The sequence below is a fragment of the Mandrillus leucophaeus genome, unplaced genomic scaffold (assembly GCF_000951045.1).
Source record: "Mandrillus leucophaeus isolate KB7577 unplaced genomic scaffold, Mleu.le_1.0 Scaffold133, whole genome shotgun sequence".
NCBI lineage: Eukaryota > Metazoa > Chordata > Mammalia > Primates > Cercopithecidae > Mandrillus > Mandrillus leucophaeus.
The window spans coordinates 2,403,442-2,422,415 of record NW_012101288.1 but is presented as its reverse complement, the minus strand read 5'-3'; the positions used below and the strand labels follow the sequence as shown (position 1 = coordinate 2,422,415).

Sequence of the window (18,974 nt, the reverse complement as noted above, 5' to 3'; positions counted from 1 at the left end):
AGTCAAATTCTACTAGATGTACAAAGAAGAGCTGGTAACATTCCTTTTGAAACTATTGCAAAAAATTGAGGAGGAATAACTCCTCCTCAACTCATTCTATGAGGTCAGCATCATCCTGATAGCAAAACCTGGAAGAGACACAACAACAGAAAACTTCAGGCTAATATCCTTGATGAACATCAATTCAAAATTCCTCAACAAAATACTTGCAAACTGAATTCAGCAGCACACCAAAAAGCTAATCCACCACAGTCAAGTAGGCTTCATCCCTGGGATGCCAGGTTGGCTCAACATATGCAAATCAATAAATGTGATTCATCACATAAACAGAACCAAAGACAAAAACCACATAATTATCTAAATAGATGCAAAAAAGGCTTTTGATAAAATTCAACATCCCTTCATGTTAAAAACTCTCAATAAAATAGGTATTGAAAGAACATAACTTAAAATAAGAAGAACCACATATGACAAACCTGCAGCCAACATCATACTGAATGGGCAAAAGCTGGAAGCATTTCCTATTGAAAACCAGCACAAGACAAGGATGTTCTCTCTTACTACTCCTATTTAATATAGTATTGGAAGTCCTGGCCAGTGCAATCAGACAAGAGAAAGAAATAAAGGCATCCAAATAGGAAGACAGGGAGTCAAACTATCCCTGTTTGTAGATGACATGATTCTATATCTAGAAAATCCCATCATCTTAGCCCAAAAGCTCCTTCAGCTAATAAACAACTCTGGAAACATTTCAGGATGTAAAATCAATGCACAAAGATCACTAACATCCCTATACACCAACAGCAGCCAAGCCAAGAGTCAAATCAAGAATGCAGTACCATCTACAATTGCCACAAAAAGCATAAAATGCCTAGGAATACAGCTAACTAGGAAGCTGAAAGATCTCTACATTGAGAATTATAACACTGCTCAAAGAAATCAGAGATGACATAAACAAATAGAAGAACATTCCATGCTCTTGGATAGGAAGGATTAATATTGTTTAAATGACCATACTCCCCAAAGCAATTTACCGAGTTAATGCTGCTCCTATCAAACTACCAATAACATTCTTTACAGAACTAGAAAAAAACTATTTTAAAATTCATGTGGAATCACAAAAGAGCCTGCATAGTCAAGGCAATCCTAAGTAAAAATAACAAAGCTGGAGCATCATGTTATGCAACTTCAAACTATACTATAGGGTTATGGTAAGCAAAACAGCATGGTACTGGCACAAGAACAGACACATAGACCAGTGGAATAGAATACAGAACCCAAAAATAAGACCACACACCTATGACCATCTGATTTTCAACAGAGCTGACAAAAACAAGCAACGGGGAAAGGACTCCCTATTCAATAAATGGTACTGGGATAACTGGCACAGAAGATTGAAACTGGATCCCTTCCTTATACCACATACAAAAACTAACACAAGATGGACTAAAGACTTAAATGTAAAACCCACAACTATAAAAACTCTGGAAGACAACCTAGGCAATACCATTCAGGACATAGGCATGAGCAAAGATTTCACGACGAAGAAGACACCAAAAGCAATCACAACAAAAGCAAAAATTGACAAATGGGCTCTAATTATACTAAGGAGCTTCTGCACAGCGAAAGTAACTATCAACAGAGTAAACAGACAATCTACAGAATGGAAGAAAATTTTTGCAAACTGTGCATCTAACAAAGGTCTAATATCCAGCCTCTATTAGGAATTTAAACAAATTTATAAGAAAAAACCCAAACGATCCCATTAAAAAGTGAGCAAAGGACATAAACAGACACTTTTCAAAAGAAGACATACAAGTGGCCAAAAAGCATATGAAAAAAAGCTCAATATCACTGATCATGAGAGAAATGAAAATCAAAATCACAATAAAATACTATCTCACAGCAGTCAGAATGCCTATTTTTAAAACGTAAAAAAATCACTCATGCGGGCAAGGTTGCGGAGAAAAGGGAACACTTATACACTGTTGGTGGGAGTGTAAATTAGTTCAACCATTGTGAAAAGCAGTGTGGCGATCCCTCAAAGAGCAACAAACAGAACAATCATTCAACCCAGCAATCCCATTACTGGGTATATACCCAAAGGAATATAAACCATTCTATCATAAAGACACATACACAGGAATGCTCACTGTAGCACCATTCACAATAGCAAAGACATGAAATCAACCTAAATGCCCATCAGTGACAGATAAAGAAAATGTGGTACATATACATCATGGGATATTATGCAGCTATAAAAAAGATCAAGATCACGTCTTCTGTGGTAACATTTATGGAGCAGGAGGCCATTATCCTTAGGAAACTAACACAGAAACAGAAAACCAAATACCACATGATTTCACTTATAAGTGGGCGCTAAATGATAAGAACTCATGGACACAAGGAAGGGAACAACAGACACGGGGACCTACTTGAGGGTGGAGGATGGAAGGAGAGAAAGGATCAGAAAAATAGCTGCTGAGTACTAGACTTGGTACTTGGGTGATGAAATAATCTGTACAACAAATCCTCATGACATGAGTTTACCTATCTATATAACAAACCTTCGCATCTACCACTGAACCTAAGGTAAAAGTTTAAAAAAGAAAGAGAAAGTAGACAAAGCAGGTATATGCAAATCTTACAGGTACAAGTAAAGTCCTGGTTTGAAATATTCACACTGAAAATTAACCATAGTAGCTTAAGGGAAGATTTTGAGTATAGACCAGTATGAGACATCGTATGGCACAGTGGTGAGGAGCATCATCTCTAGGAGTCATGGAGACTGGGATTTGAAGCCCAGCTCCTCCAAGCTGTGTTCTTTAATCAAACTACTTAACATCTCTGTGTCTCACTGTATTCCTACAATTAAGTGAGTAATAGCCATTTAGTACAGTAGACAACACATATTAGACACACACAAGTGATAGCTATTAATATTATTAAAGAACATTTAAGGCTGAACTCAGCAAGACTTACTGGTGGGCCCGCTGGTCCCAGAGCCACTTCATTGGTTTCAGTACAGGAGCAAGAATGAGGAAGGTCTGGGCAAGACTCATCATCTCTCTGAAAAGAAACAAAAAGAGCACAACCATTAGCATACCAGTTTACACAAATGGCTTTATTGACTTAAAGAAAACAATTTGATTTAAGATATTTTTAGACTTTCAAGTGCACATTACAAAGGCAGAGAATATTCACTCCCGATTGCAAAATATATTCTGTAAAGAAAAATGAATGGGTACCTCCTGGTCACTGATAATCACTATTATCAATGGGTGTTGCTAAAACCAGCTTGGGAATCCAGGTGAGGAAAGACAATCAGAAGTGAGTGCAAAAAAAAAATTCTTGATTACTATTTAATTCTGTTGGTTGGAGTAATAGTACTCTGTGAACTAAAGGTCTTGAAAACTTTTTTATGCTATAATAATTTTTCTGTTTCAAAGGATAAAAGAAAACTTGTTGGAGTACTCAATCAAAACAACTATATCAGTACTAAAACAAAGAAAAACAAAATCAATGTTTAAACTCATCATTAATTCCCTATGACAGTTTCCACAACTGCTCACATTCTGTGGTTGAAAGTAAGAAAAACATCACAGTGTAGATCTAAGGCTCTGGAATAGGAGAACATTTTTCTTCTCTCTTAGGGAATATTGTTATCATGTGACATTACAAAATAGATTATTAATGGAAGGCTAAATATATCTGAATGAGTTACTGGAATCTGTAGAGGAAGACAGAGCACCTGCTAACAGCTATTGAACAATTTATAAATATCCCATTTAGAACAGCAGCCAAAATGAGCTCAGCACTGGGATAAGATACTATAGAACTTCATGGAGTTCATCAGTTCCTTTGGATAGAGAAAAAATTAGTCATTATTTAAGACTTTGGGGGAAAATAAAATTAGAGCCAAATAGAGCACAGATGACAGTTAAATTGCCAAATTGAAAATAATCTGAGTCTCTACAACATTCACAACAGAAACCCAAGAAAGGTTAAGCAAATGGCCTGTTACATGGTGTGTATACTTTTCTCTAAATGTTGGACAACAGTAAAAGATTTCAATTCAAACCCCCTGTGAATACATCTGGCCTGAAATCTGGCCAGCTAGAGTGAAACATAAACTTAAGCATTCTGAAAGATCCCCAAATAAGGCTAATTACAGGCCACCTGTAGCCAGAGACTCAGTGATGGTTTTGCCAGTGCTGCTGATTGTTACTGCACCGTGTCTTTTTACTATGGAATTTACGCCTCTTCAATGAGACAAGTAAAAAGAAAAGGAACGAGAAGGGTCCTTCCCAGAAAAAGTGGTGATCACATCTTTGCTTGATACAACAGAGGATTCTGAGTGTTTCTGCTGCCAATTTCCCATTTACCTGCCCTTTCGCATAACATCAAGGTGTCGCTAACTTAATTTCTTCCCGGGTTTACTAGAAACTTATTTTGGTGAAGAAATAATAAGTTGCTTCCTTCTCAAATACAGACTGCCATGAATTTGGTGCTTGCAATAGATGTTGTGAGGTGATAAATCTTAGTGATATGGTTTGGCTTCTTGATATAGTAAGTCTTACTGAGAGATTGGCTGTGTCCCCACCCAAATCTCATCTTGATATAGTTCCCATAATCCCCATGTATCACAGGTAGGACCCAGTGGAGTGACTTTTTCAACTCAGTAACTTTTTCTTCAGTGCATAATGTAAGCCAGGTATGAATCGCAGGGGTGGTTACCTCCATGCTGTTCTTGTGATAGTGAACACATTCTCATGAGATCTGACAGTTTTATAAGGGGCTTTTCCCCCACGTTTGCTCTGCACTTCTCCTTGCTGCCACCTTGGGAAGAAGGAAGTATTTGCTTCCCCTTCCACCATGTTTGTAAGTTTCCTGAGGCCTCTCCATCTGTACAAAACTGTGAGTCTCTAAATCTTCCTTTATAAATTACCCAGTCTTGGGGATGTCTTTATTAGCAACATGAGAACAGACTAATACAGTTATAAGGTCAAATCTCACAGACTTCATGAAGGGTTCCCCACGCTCTGGAGAATTCCAGCTCTAATTACTAAGACATGACTACTATCCAACCATGACAGGGTCATCCATGCCAGCTCACTTGTCCTAGGATCCTAAGATATAAATCTGTTTTTTTGTTTACATATATATATGGGTATACACACATCCCACCAGTGAGAAATTATGGTTATTTAGGAATAAGATATAAATATCATTTTTTTCTTCCAATTTATGTGTATTATATTTTATATGGGCTACTGAGTTGTTAGGACATAAATATTTATACCATCACTTGGTATAAATAACTTTCAAATGTTTAGTTTTCTAGTAGGATTGCATACAGGTTATGTAGATTATGACTACGGTTCTAAAATTGTGCACCAAGAAGTCTGGGAAACTATATTAAACTCACAGGGCTGCTGTGAATGTTTTAAAAATTAAAGAGAAGCACAGCAATATTCAGCACCCACTGGACTTCGTGTGAATGACGAGCTCAAGGTGGTCTGCAGTTTCAACATTAGATTTTGCAACACTTTTTTGGATGACGCCCTAATTTACAAATACAGCTGCTGTGATGAAAGGTAAGTACTACGAAAAAAAGCAATGTAGAAAAAGAAGTGAGGATGGCAATGGCCAATATGATTCCAAGATATGAGAAATACTGCAGGGGTCAGGTATGCACACACATCCCATCAGTAAACTATTTCGGTCATTTAGGAATAAAATATAAATATCCCTTTTTTCTTTCAATGTATGTGCCTTATTATTTTACATGGCTACTGAGTTGTTAGGACATAAATATTTAGTAAGATGTTTGGGCCTATTATTTCATAAATGGAACCGCAAGGTGTTTCTTTTGGCTTAGGGGTGCAAGAAAAAAGTTGAGACACTAAGGGCTTCATGAGCCACGGAATCTGGGAACATCTGGACTATGTATAAATGGAGCACTCTGAGTTGTGCCGTTCACAGTGTATGTGATCCGAGGTCATGCAGGAGAAATCGTGTTAATTTCACACATGCCTCCTTATTAATCTCTTTCTAATTTTATCATCTCAATGAGTTGCCTATGATATGAATGTTGAGAAATAGCTTCTCATTTCCAGAAAATTAAATACAATAAAAAAAATCAATAGAGATGAAGGAAGAATGCTTACCAGGCCTGGAAGTTCACAGCATTTGTCTGTATTGGCCCATGATGTGGAACAAACAATATCAAACATCTGTAACTGGAACTATGATTTAAAAAGAAAATTGTCATTCAATAAAAAATAAATTATCGTTATAATTTTATGTTATGTACTATATAACAGATTTTATGTTATGTATTATATAACAGAATATCAATACATTAATAACACATGACAGTAAGTAAATTTAAAAGTAACTCCAATAATGTTAAACTAATTCTTTTCCTCAAACACACAGTGATCTAAGGTTTTGTCTACAATTTTTCATCTACCATCTAAACCCTCTTACTTATCACAACTTCCCCTCTCATTTCTACCTAAAGAGTAAGCTTAACTCCTCTGTTAAAGTCTTCCTTAAAAGGCCCATCACGGCTGCTCCCAAATGACTGTCATCACACAACACTCCATGTGCCTCCTCTATAGCACACCTCCCACTACACAATACAATTATTTACATTTCCAAACTCATCCTTAGGTCACCTATCATAATATGTGGTAGATAAAAAGCACTCAGGAAGGCTTATTGAATTAATTCTCACTTCATTCCTTTTGTACATAGACTCAGCAACGTTTTCTTCAGTACATAATGTAAGCCAGATACTATGTAGACTTTTAGGATACAAATATTTTTTTAAAAAATCATAGTCCTGACCTAGAAGAACTTACAGGGAGTGAGAGAGGAGCACATAAATACTGTACACAATGTGGTAAATGTCATGACAGCTTCACATTCAGTATTGTGAGAATGTAAGCTATGTGTATTTTTATTTACGCCATTGATCATGCCATAAATATTTAGACAGGCTTGCTCCACTCATGTATGTTGGTGACAAGTCAATATACATGTTGAAATATACAGAAACATAATTATAACATCATTAAGGGCTAACACTAGCCTAACGACCCAATCATTTTTACTGTATTTCTTCCTACATTATTTTCAAATATTAAGTGTGTGCTCTATTACTGATCGGGGAGAAGGATGAAATTGTTTTCATTCTAAATCTGTAATCTTGCTTTCAGCAGTGGTGTTTTCAGCAAAGCCTGGAAATTCCTGGTGCCTTCCTTATTTTCTCCCAAATAGTACTACCCATCCTTCGCCAAACATCTTCTAGAAAAATGATAATGCCCAAGTAGACAGTACTATTGAAATATGTTATTAAAAATGCATGCACTATCACAAAAGAACTTGTTCTGATAGTAAACAAATGAAATTGGGCTTTCTGTCATTATACTCAAGTAACGATGCCTTATTGCAAACATTCATTCCAACTGATCAATGAAGTAACCCCTGAATTTTCAAAGCAAATCCATAAGTCAAAGCATCTTTTTTTTTGATCCTATATACCTCTATTGAGCTGTTTGCAGAAATATGTGCATGGCTCACTGCTGTTTTTTCTAGGTGGTTTAAGGTTCTCCTCCACCATCCAAGAGTATGATAACTGAGACCATCCAGGGCAATCAAACAAAAAAATTATGTCCAATAAAAAATTAAGTTTTTATTAGGTTAGTGCAAAAGTAATGTCAAAAACTACAATTACTTTTGCACCACCTAATAGAATTAAAACAGTTGAGAAAAGACATTATAGCTTATTTTCATAAACAATTACAACAACAATAACAACAAATATTTCAAAGATCATAGGGATTCTGCGAGTATGGAGCTAGACTGCCTGAGTGTCATCTCTGATTCCTCCACTGACAGAGTCACTTTGAACAAATTATTTAATGTCTTGGAGGCTCAGTTCTCTCATCTGTAAAGTGAGCATAATAATAGTAGCTATTCATGTGTTTGTGAGGATTAAACGAATTAGTATAGAGGAAATATTTAGAACAGTGCCTGGAACATAGCTGCTATAAATAATAAATATTAGCTTTCTCAAAATTGATTTAAAGAGAAGGTATACATATAATACAAAGGCCAAAAAAAATAGAATCAAAATGATGGTGACAGTATTGAGGACAGAAATATAATAGTAGTTTGTTTCCACAATAATAATATCTATGAAATGTTTTGATTCAGAAAAGTCTTAGCAACTATTGTTGTTGTTACAACAATAGCAACAAACATTTGGAGAAATGAATGTTACTATGTGCCCGGCACTATCCTAAGCACATTGAACATATCATTAAATCTTCAGATCGCCGCTATGGGGTATGATCATAACAAAGTCCATTCTGTGGAATAGAACCGGGGAAGAAAAAGTTTAAATAATATAACCACATGTTGAAGGCTTAGTTGTGTTTGAGATTTAAATGGCATGCCCCATTTTCTTGTGGTTTATTTTCCCAGTAAGCTGATCTTTGATCTAACTTTTAAAATGCAGATAGCCCAATGTAATCTTACAATGCCATTTTGTCTGGGGACATTTATTAAATAGGTCCCATTATGACAGCATTGCATAGATTCAGCTAAGTCTGCAAATCATTTATCCATTAAGAAATTTTCCATTTCTGAGTAGAGCCCTCAGAGCAAAAACATTTTCACGAATGGAAAGACTTACTTAAAGCAAAGGCCTTTCACAAGCCTCAGTATATATCAGGATTTCTCGAAGTTTTTCAAATAAACATCTACTACCTAACCACCTATAACAGTCTAATGTCTACAAACCTTTGGCTAGACTTCTGCCTTATGAAGTTATTGGGACTCTTAGGAGCTCAATTTATTTATTCCAGGGGTTGAATGCTTACTAAGTACTGAATGAAGCCAATATTATAATTTCAGGAATGTTACGTGGGCTGACTATTCTTTTGCAAGTTAAATGATGTCAGCAGCTTTTGTGAGTACAACAAATTTATTCATAATTGTTTGCACTTGTAATAGTTGAGATTCCTCAGCCTTTATTTAGGGACTTTTTTTTCCAAGGCACATTTCAGGGGATTGACTGAAAGAGAAAAAAAAGCCTCTGGCTTTTATTCCAAAAGCAATGACATACATATTTGTGCAAATTATACAGGAGACAATACAAGATGGTATGTCAAAAGATCTCATATTTGAGTACCTTAAAATGCAAGATAGTATGGCTCAAAATAAACAATACTTTAGCGAACTAATGCAAGAAGCAGCCCTCTTTTACTTTTGTAACTTTTTTGTAACTGAAAATTATAAAAGATATATCTTTGCTAAAAAAAAAAAAAAAAAAAGAGGAAGAGACACAAAACCTCCCACTTTCACTTTTCATAATCTCTTTCACAGGAATACTTAGCCAATTACGAATGTTCATTTTTCATTGTTAGACATTTTTTATCTGGTTTAGCACAAAAGGCAAGTCACTTGGGGTTAAATATTAGCATGAAAATAAGTTGAGTCATTTTGATCTGTGAATGAGAATTAAAATGTACCTCTGGCTCCATTTTCCACTCAGTGCCAAATTTTATTCTCTGAATTTTTTTCTAACATACTATAAATAAATTTATAATTTGAAGTAAAGCTGTGCCTGAATTTATGTAAATATTTAGAGAGCTTTACACTGCACAAGAATACTGGTGAAAGAGTACAGAGGAACTAAACCATTTTCTGTTTGTAATTTGATGTCTAACTTTTATTGACGCCATCACAAAACTAAGATTGTGCATTTACCACTTGTCAACTATTGAACTGATTGTTTTTAACTTGTTCTCAATCAATTTATTGAATTTAAGGGAAACCACGAAGGCACTAATTAGAAAATAAAAATTCATAACTATTGCACTCGTTGGTATTAATTAGAATTCCCAGGTATAGACACCCTAGGGGGTAGTTTTGATTACTTTGCTGTCAAGGTTGTAATTCAAATAATGGTAAATCTTTGAACCTGTCAATGAACAGATAGGACATATAGTCTCTGGTACAAACCAAACTCCCTTCTCTGCCTTTATTCTCTAATTATCAGAGTCTGTCCTAACGGAATAAGCACTGGAATGAAGGGCAGATGACCTTATGGAAATTGGATACAGTCTCTTATTTTACTACTCTAACTTTTTGAAAGGGGACCTGACCCTAGCTTCTTAAAGTCTCAGTTTCTCTATCTACAGAGTAGAGAAGACACAAGTATCTCTTTCAAGGATTATTACAGGATTAAACGAAATAATCCCAGGAAAGTACACACTGCCTAGCTCCTAGCAGAGATGTAATAACTATTAGCTATCATTATAATTTTAAAAGCTTAAAATAGATAATGCATGTGAAAATATACTATACTTTTTAGCAATTTAACAACACTTGTTTTCAAACAAGTGTTTGTAGAATCATCACCTAGTCTACTATTGATTTATATATAAAAGCTGTAACTCAGCGGCTAAAATGACAGGCAACTCCATGGCATAACTCGTACGTCTCTGTTATTTGAACAGCAGGGAGCTAAACATATGCCAGTTGGATAATTACCTAAGTATTAGATTTGCAAAGGTAGAAGAAAGGCACTAAGAAATATGATCATATGCCAGAAGCTCAAAACTTTTCTAGAATCATTTCATTAGGTACCAGAAACTGCAGGAGAAACTTCTTAGGAGAAAAAGTTTGTAAAGGAGAAGCACAGTTGTTAAGTTTCATTCCACATGTATTTAGACAGCTAAGTTAAGCCTGCTTGTTAGGTTAGCCTCAGTAGAGACTGTTACTGCCTATACAATCTCGCACTGCTGAACACCAGTTGATTTTATTAAGAACGTAATTTCTATTGAGTAGTGACTGTATCCTTAAATGCATTAATCTATCTTCCACTCAATTATGGTTTATAAAGAACATATTTTCTTTAAAGACTAAATCTTTAGACTCTTCCACCATCTGGCATATATTGAATAATTGTTGGATTTGGCAGGGAATGGAGACCTGTAAGTTACTAATCTCTCTCATATAATAATTACTCCTAGAATAGTCGAGAATTTGCACAACACACATTCCCTTTTGCTGGATAGTAGAGTACAAATGTATATCAAGGTTAGATTGGCAGTCTGTGATTTCTAAATTTAAAATTGAAAACTGAGACTTCTCTTACCTTGCACTGAAATGATTAAGTAATATCCCTCAAAAGGCAACTCTGAGTTTCCAATCACATTCTTGAGATCTAACCTAATACATTCATTTCAACATAATCAAATTCTTCAGTAAGTGGGCAGACTGAAAATCTAGTTAGTAATCCTTTGTAGACTTTGAGATTCAACAAATGCTATGACTTTTTTCCTACTAGCCTTACAAAGAACTCTTTAATTATTGACTTTTATAATTCTCCTTTGTCTACTACTAGTTGGAAGTAACCACAGAGAGTGCTCTGTTTAATTCCATTTCTCTCATTGCTAAAAGTAAAGATTGATCATCAGTAGGCTTGAAACTTGCAGGCATTTTTACTTTCAGAAAGAAATTAGTTGATATTTAGTTGGTCATATATTTGCAGCATAATTATTACATACAGTATAGTTTAAAATACAACTATACAACTATCATTGTGAAATATATTATAATTATAAAATAATTAGGAGAGGGTACGATATATATTATTGGACTATTGTCAACATCACACATGGAATACATGCAAAACAAAATTTTTAGAAAAGATATAATACAATTTGAAACAGACAACGTTCTATTTAATTTCTATCAAATGTTTCTTGAGAACTTACTCTGTTCATCAGTATTAATTAGACAATGTGATGTAGGGTGGTTTTAAACAAAGACAATGACATGGTTTCTATTTTGAGGCATTTATAATCTGGTTAGAGGAGTGAAATGTAGATATATGAAAGAGAAAGAAAATGCTATGTGACTATCAATAATCAAGTGCTAGAAGTCTAGAAAAGGTGGGATGGAGGATGGAGAATGTGTTTTTGACTTTCTTCAATAATAATAGTTACTCTTCAGCAAACACCTACTACCTTTCAGGAATTTTACATTTGTTATTTCTAAAATTAAGAAAATATTAATAATAGTATTATGTGATCTGGACCCAGAATCTCATATACCTAGAAGGGTTTCTCTTTGTTTTTTTGTTGTTGTTGTTGTTGATGTTTGTTTTGTTTTTTTGAGATTGAGTCTTGCTCTGTCGCCCAGGCTGGAGTGCAGTGGCGTGATCTTGTCTCATTGCAACCTCCACCTCCTGGGTTCAAGCAATTCTCCTGCCTCAGCCTACCGAGTAGGTGGGACTACAGGCACGTGCCACCACACCTGGCTATTTTTTTGTATTTTTAGTAGAGACGGGGTTTTACCATGTTAGCAGGATGGTCTCGATCTCCTGACCTCGTGATCCACCCACCTCGGCCTCCCAAAGTGCTGAAATTACAGGCGTGAGGTACCGCACGAGGACTGGTTTCTCTTTCTTAAATTAGAGTCTATTCATTCATCATCTAAGTATCCATCTATATATCCATTTATCCATACAAGATATTCTTAGTTTGATAATTCTGTGTTTTTATAAATTCCTTTATGTACTATCACAGGAGTATCTTCCATTAAGCAGAAGATGGTGTGTGTTTTAATTATCATGAAATGCTACACATTAGGAGGAGACAACTTTTCAAAATCATGTAAACATTCCCAAAAGTCTCTTACTGTAACTGAGAACAAGAGAGCCTTCCAAAGCTTTTACATTCTCTTTCCAAACATCAAATCCGTAATTCTCCAAAGCAAAGTAGAAACGAAAGAACTTTTAAAGATCCTTCAACTGTAGGTGTTAAACTACTTAGCATCATCTACCTATCAAGGTCTGAAAGTATCAATGTACCCCTATACATAAGGGGACACATTGCTACCATTCACTTCTACTGTTACCACAAAGATAAATGCTGCAAAATAGCAAAGTGCTCCAAAGTAAATCACTCTCTCAACTCGGACTATTTCCTGTGTACTAAGTGAATGGCAGTGGAATTAGAACCATGGGCCTGTTTTATTTACTTGACATAGTATAGGATTTCATTTTTACAAGGTGATCTTCAGCTTTCAAAGTCTTTGAGAACTACCAGCTCTTGTATAACTGGCTAATTCTACAGATCTATGAAAGTGGGAGACAATAGTAATCTATAATTATCTTGATTGTTCTATTACATAAGAGAAGTATAGATTAGAATAGTTGGGATTGTTTACAAGAATAAAATGCCTCACTAATTATAGAATGACCCAGATTAGACAATGCTGCTAATTAGCTGTGAATGAACAGTACTAACACAAAAAACTGTGTGCACTATTCTTTTCTTGTGGGTAATGAGTGATGGGAATGTGATTTCTTTGCCAATTGAAAGTCTCCCAGATTTAAATTCCATGTTGAATAGTAAAAAATTATATTATCTTAGAATGGTATGGTACTTAATCACTAATAATTAAAGGGTAAATTTTACATTATTGATAGCAAAAACCTAGTTTTAAAATGCCCAAATCTAACCCAAATAAGAGGCTTATGTCAATTTCCTGTGTGTAATATTCACTAATTTTGTGTGGATTTGTATTTGCTTATATAAATGAGGTTCATTTACAGTTGTAATTCTTTTCTAAAAACCATTTATGCCCCAAACCATGTGATGAATATTTTACCATTTAAATTTTAAAATGCATTTAGAAAATAAACTAGCCTAAATCCTAATGTATACTCCATATAATACAGCTGAAGCATAATACCACAAGCTTTGAATGTACATGTCTTAACTCTTTTAAAGAGGCCATTATCTATTTATTCATCCATCCATCCATCCATCCATCCATCCATCCATCCATCCATTTATCCATTCACCTTTTTGTTAAACCTTTCCCCTGGAAAATAGCTAATGTACTTTAAAAGAATTTCTCTCCCTTAACAGTAACACAGCTTCATGTGTTTATTCACTTACCGGTGCAGAGTTTCCATCTGGTCCTCTTGATCGAACCATTTTCCCTAGTACTTCTACACCATCTGATGTGATATTAGCTGATGCATTTATTGCCTTCTCACCCACTTGCTTGCAGTCAATAACCAATTTGACCAAAGTGTCACTGACAACAATGTGTAGCTAGGTAAAAGTAAGATGTTTTAGGAGGTAAGAAACAGAAGGAAATATCAACCAAATTTGTATAATTGTATGATTCATCATTACAAAGTAAGAAAGAGAAGAGAGAGAAGAGAAGGAATTCTATTACCATGTATTTTGCTAGAAGAGAAAATTTCCACTTTTATCATCTCCATGATTTTCCCATATTCAAGTACCATCTCTATTTTTATCTAATTAACACTTCTTTTTAAAGTGGCTTTGAAAGGATTCACTTTTTAAAGTCTGGTCTCACTCAAGAGCAATTGCATCTTTGAAATCACAGAACTGCTGTACTAGCTATGCCTTTTCTGAATGCAAATTAACATAAACACAAAAATATTAAAATTAAAAATTCTTGTTGATATATCATCAACAATCATCCAAGGTACCACGAGTAGTTGGCAAACCACACTTTGAAAATATTTGTTTAATTTAGGATAAGGAAAGGGGATCTAGAATCTGAGGAGGAAGAAGGAATGCTTTCTGGTGAACTCAGGTTCAAATAAAATAAAGCTGTTTAGCTTAGTGTATCGTGCAATTTTCACAAACTAGAATCTCAAGAATCTGGAGGTCCATGATCATATTTTCAAGAGTTGACACATTCTTTGTAAGGATTTGTAAAAGTCTGTCTTATTTAGGTGATAGTCAAAGTTAGTTATATTCTAGATGGACTAGATAACTATACTATGTTCAAGTTCTGCCATAAAATTTCAGTGCTTATCTATGCATTGTAACTTATGATGGCGTTAGCCTCATGAGTACTATAGTACTTGTTTTTGGCAGACTGATGAGCTAAAAGAGTGAAATTAATAGGTAAATAATGATTTCACCCTAAGTAAAAGCCAAAGGAAGTTATAAATCTGTTTAAGGTAAGGTATAATGATAGTTCAAAGAAAAACTATCTTGGGCAATACAATCAAGGTTATGCAGTGAAATTAATAGGCAAATAATGGTTTCACCCTAAGTAAAAGCCAAAAGAAGTTACAAATCTGTTTAAGGTAAGGTATCACGGTAGTTTGAAGAAAAAACATCTTGGGCAATGCAATCAAGGTTATGGGAATTATAGTAGCTAGCAGTGTATTCACAGTGTAAGCAGAGGTTGAATGTCAATGAAATAATGTTCTCTTTCATATTCAGATAGTATTACTTTTAATTTTACTGGTTTTGTTCAACTTCATTTTTGTTTCATTGTTGTATATGAGTTGAAAACACATGGACTTACACCAATTTTTATTGCATGTTTCCTTTAAGTTAGATCATGATACAAATAATGTAAGTCAACATTGGGACTCCTGAGAATCCTTTTCCTTCAAAAAGGAATTAACTATTGCCCAAGTATAGAATCACTGATGGAATAAACCCCACCATGTTCCTTGCTTCTTATTAACATCTCTGTTACGACCACTTATTAAAGTATAATTCAACTCATATGTGCTTTTGAGCTGTAGAACACTTTCCATTATTATAGATTACAGCTAGAAAACCTAGCTTCTAGTACCCCTGCCTTAAGAATCGTTAACTTGTGGGGACTTATTCACACGCTTAAGTTCTTTTTTTTTTTTTTTTTTTTTTTTACAAAAGGAGATAACGAAAATTTTTCTGATATTTTGCTTCTTTGGTTGCACTTAAGTGACCATGTATATAATCAAAGCCTTTTGAAAGAGACCTGGGGCCCACACTTCATAGTCAAAGTGTAAAAATTAAAACGAACTGAAAATCAATGAGAAATTAAGGTAAAGTATTTATTCATTTATAAGCCTATGAACAAATAGAATTTGATTTCTACAAATTGAATTTGCATTGAGATATTCTATTAATAGGTCTATTATAAAGTATTTTGTCACATGAGAAGCCTTTTTATGAATTTTTTTCCTCGTTTGACTTTTTGGGTTTATTAACACTTAGAGGGAAGTCGTCCTTCATATAACTTTAAAAAATTTAAAGGTTTATAAATTTTAAATCAATTTTTAATGAACCTCACTTCTTGACTTCTTCTGGTAAGGAAATAAAGCTTAACCTTCACCTAAGACTTACAAAGGATTCTTTGGAATGAGAATTACAAGTTTATGCCTAAAACGTGGGCTAAAATGACGATGTTTCTTTTAACACTCATGAAATCTCAAATGCTTTTCATCTCTCATACAATTTTTTTTTTACTATTTTGCAATACACTGTCCATAACCAAGAAAATAAACATGCCAAGAGGAATTTGATGATTAAACAATGTTAAGTCCTAAGAGTTGCTAATGGGACCACTTTGAGCCACGAACTAATAAATCTCCACCTGTATCTCATCTGCTTTTCAGATACCTTTTCTTCTGGTAGTAGAGCCCTATTAAACAGGAAAAAAAGTAAGTGGGTTTTTTTTTTTGTTTTTTTTTTTTAGCAACTGTTCTTACGCAATTATGTGGTATGCAATTACGATATTCAAAACCACAGAAAGTAGCAAAGTTGCATAAATTAGATTGATTTGACCGCATTCTAGGCCATGAGACAGGAGCCAAGAAAATTGCTTTGCAGCATCCCTTCTCTCACTTTAAAAGGGCAGTAAGGGCCTGGTTAGGAAGCAAAGCATTCTTCTATACCACCTAGCAAATGCTCTGCTCATCCTGCAGTGTAGGTGCTGCACTGCTTAACACCACAGGTCAGCAGGTTTATTCAAATAGAAAGGAAGCAGTAGATGTTGGTAACTGTCCACCCCAGTGATCACCACAGATAAGTGTTTCTGAGAAGCAAATGTTAAGGAACTACCATAAGTGATGAGTCATTAAAATAATGACAAGTAAACTTAGGTTTTACAAAATTTTTCCACAGGGTACCTGTTATGATACAGTGATGGGTTGTATTTGTATATATGTAAAAATATCAGTGCAATCAGTTATCTCTGCACATTTTAAGATGATTCAGCGGATTGTGCTTTCATCTGCACTGGTAGATAGCTAGTTGTACCAGCTAGACCAGCAATCTTTTCTACATCGCACCTAATGTAGCAAATGAGCAACTGTTCACTTGGTAACACTGTATCCTTAACTACAATTTTCCTCAAAGAGGAAAGCGGCCCCCTTATTTTCTGGAGTGCCTGATCAAAAAAAAAAAAAAATGCACATTTCAGGGTCCTCTCTCAGATCTACCAAATCCCAATCTCTGGGTATTGCTAACAATCACAAAGGTTAATTCTCACTCCAGTGGAAATTTGAGATCTAAAGCCCTATGGAATTTTTCTTAAATGGCTTTGTTCAATAGCAAACAGAATAAAGAATATATGCATACACAGCATTACTGACCTTGTGAAAGCTTCCATAAAAAATTTTCCTAATTTCAGGTCCTTCGAAAGTAACAGTTTGAAAATCCCCACTCTGGTCGTAGTTGAAATATGTTAGAGTTTTCCCACCATCTATTTAAAGAAAATAAAAATATTTTAGAAATAATTAAAGTAGGTGAATTTTTTTTCTAAAATTCAACACAAAACAAAATAATGCATCTATTGTTTTGAAACTGTATTTAGAATGATGTAATGGGTAAGGAAGTGATCTACAGTCCCCAGGTTGCTGCAGACTTTTAGTTGGTTACATGAACTGATTTAGCCACGTGGTGATGACAGTGAGGCAGAGACTTCCACACATACTCTTCCTCTGTACTTCCTTGCCCAGACTCTCATCCCCATCACTCTCTTGGGAGAAATTGTCCAAGGGGCTGGGAGTAGAGGCAGACAAAGCTGCTTTAAGTTTATCAAATCTTAAAAGAATAGAAACCAGGCCCTTTGTCTTTTTAACCCACCACAGCAACCAACTTTCCTAGGATGTGCAAATTATGCCACCCAAGATATTTCATTTATTATGAACAAACAAGCAAAAAATTTTCTAATCTTAAATTCTTCCTATTACAACGAATATTTTATTATTTAAAAGATAGGAATATTTTTCTAATTCATTCCTATGCTACAAATTAATTTCTCTGTTTTCAAAAGGAGCAAGCTAGTCTTAATCATTTCGAGAAAATTCTTCATTTTCAAGTCCCGGGTATATATGAAGTTAGTAACATATATCTTTTCAATCTACAGCTTTTCCTTAGTTTTAATATCAATGCAAAATGCTTCCACAGTATCATATTTAGTTGTTGATTAGTTTCCATGTACTGAAAAATCCTTTTACAAATACTAGTCGGAAATAAGCTTAATACTTTCCTTATCTGAATGTTTGACCTAGCACCGAGTAATAGTCTCCAAATTTTGGTTCCTAGGTTCACTGGAATCCTAAACTAAAACTAGATATAGAAAACTCAGTGATATTAACCAAAAACTTGATCTGCTTAAGTGATCATCATGTACAACATCCAAGAGCATGAGGTTAAGAAGCTTCTTTCATTGGTTCTTCCTCAACTTTCCAACCTCCAAATATTGGCATTTCCCAGCCTCCAGACCTATTCTCTGCTCTTTCTAGACTCATTTTCTAGATGATCCCACCCAGTCTCATGGCTTATATAGCAAAGACACACAACTTTCAAATGTATATCTCCATCCCAGAATTGTTTCTAAATATGCTGCTGTCAATCTGACATCCACTCTGGGATATCGAATATGCATCTCACATTTATCATATCTATGTCCAAAAAATGAACTGTGATCCCACCCTTCCCATTGACCCTCCAAGGACCTTGCTCTTTCTGTAGTTTTTCCTCTCCCAGTAAAAATTGCTTTTCTCTCTTCTCCTTCCTCACTAGTGCATGCCAGGTCTAGTGTTGGCACAAAATAGGAATTCAAGAAATATTTGTTGAAAGAATGAGAAAATAAATGGATAAATCAACTGC

At 34.8% G+C, this 18,974-nt stretch overlaps 1 protein-coding gene across 1 annotated transcript in view; it reads right to left on the bottom strand.

Moving 5' to 3' along the window:
• The window catches only part of COL14A1 (collagen, type XIV, alpha 1), a 263,059-nt gene that overhangs the window by 75,645 nt on the left and 168,440 nt on the right, over window positions 1-18,974 (bottom strand). The window contains exons 33-36 of the mRNA XM_011973001.1: window positions 17,453-17,562; window positions 13,992-14,150; window positions 6,171-6,248; window positions 2,983-3,069 (exon numbers count right to left, since the gene is read on the bottom strand). Of these exons, the coding sequence (XP_011828391.1) occupies window positions 2,983-3,069; window positions 6,171-6,248; window positions 13,992-14,150; window positions 17,453-17,562 (434 nt within the window). The remainder of the gene's footprint in view (window positions 1-2,982; window positions 3,070-6,170; window positions 6,249-13,991; window positions 14,151-17,452; window positions 17,563-18,974) is intronic.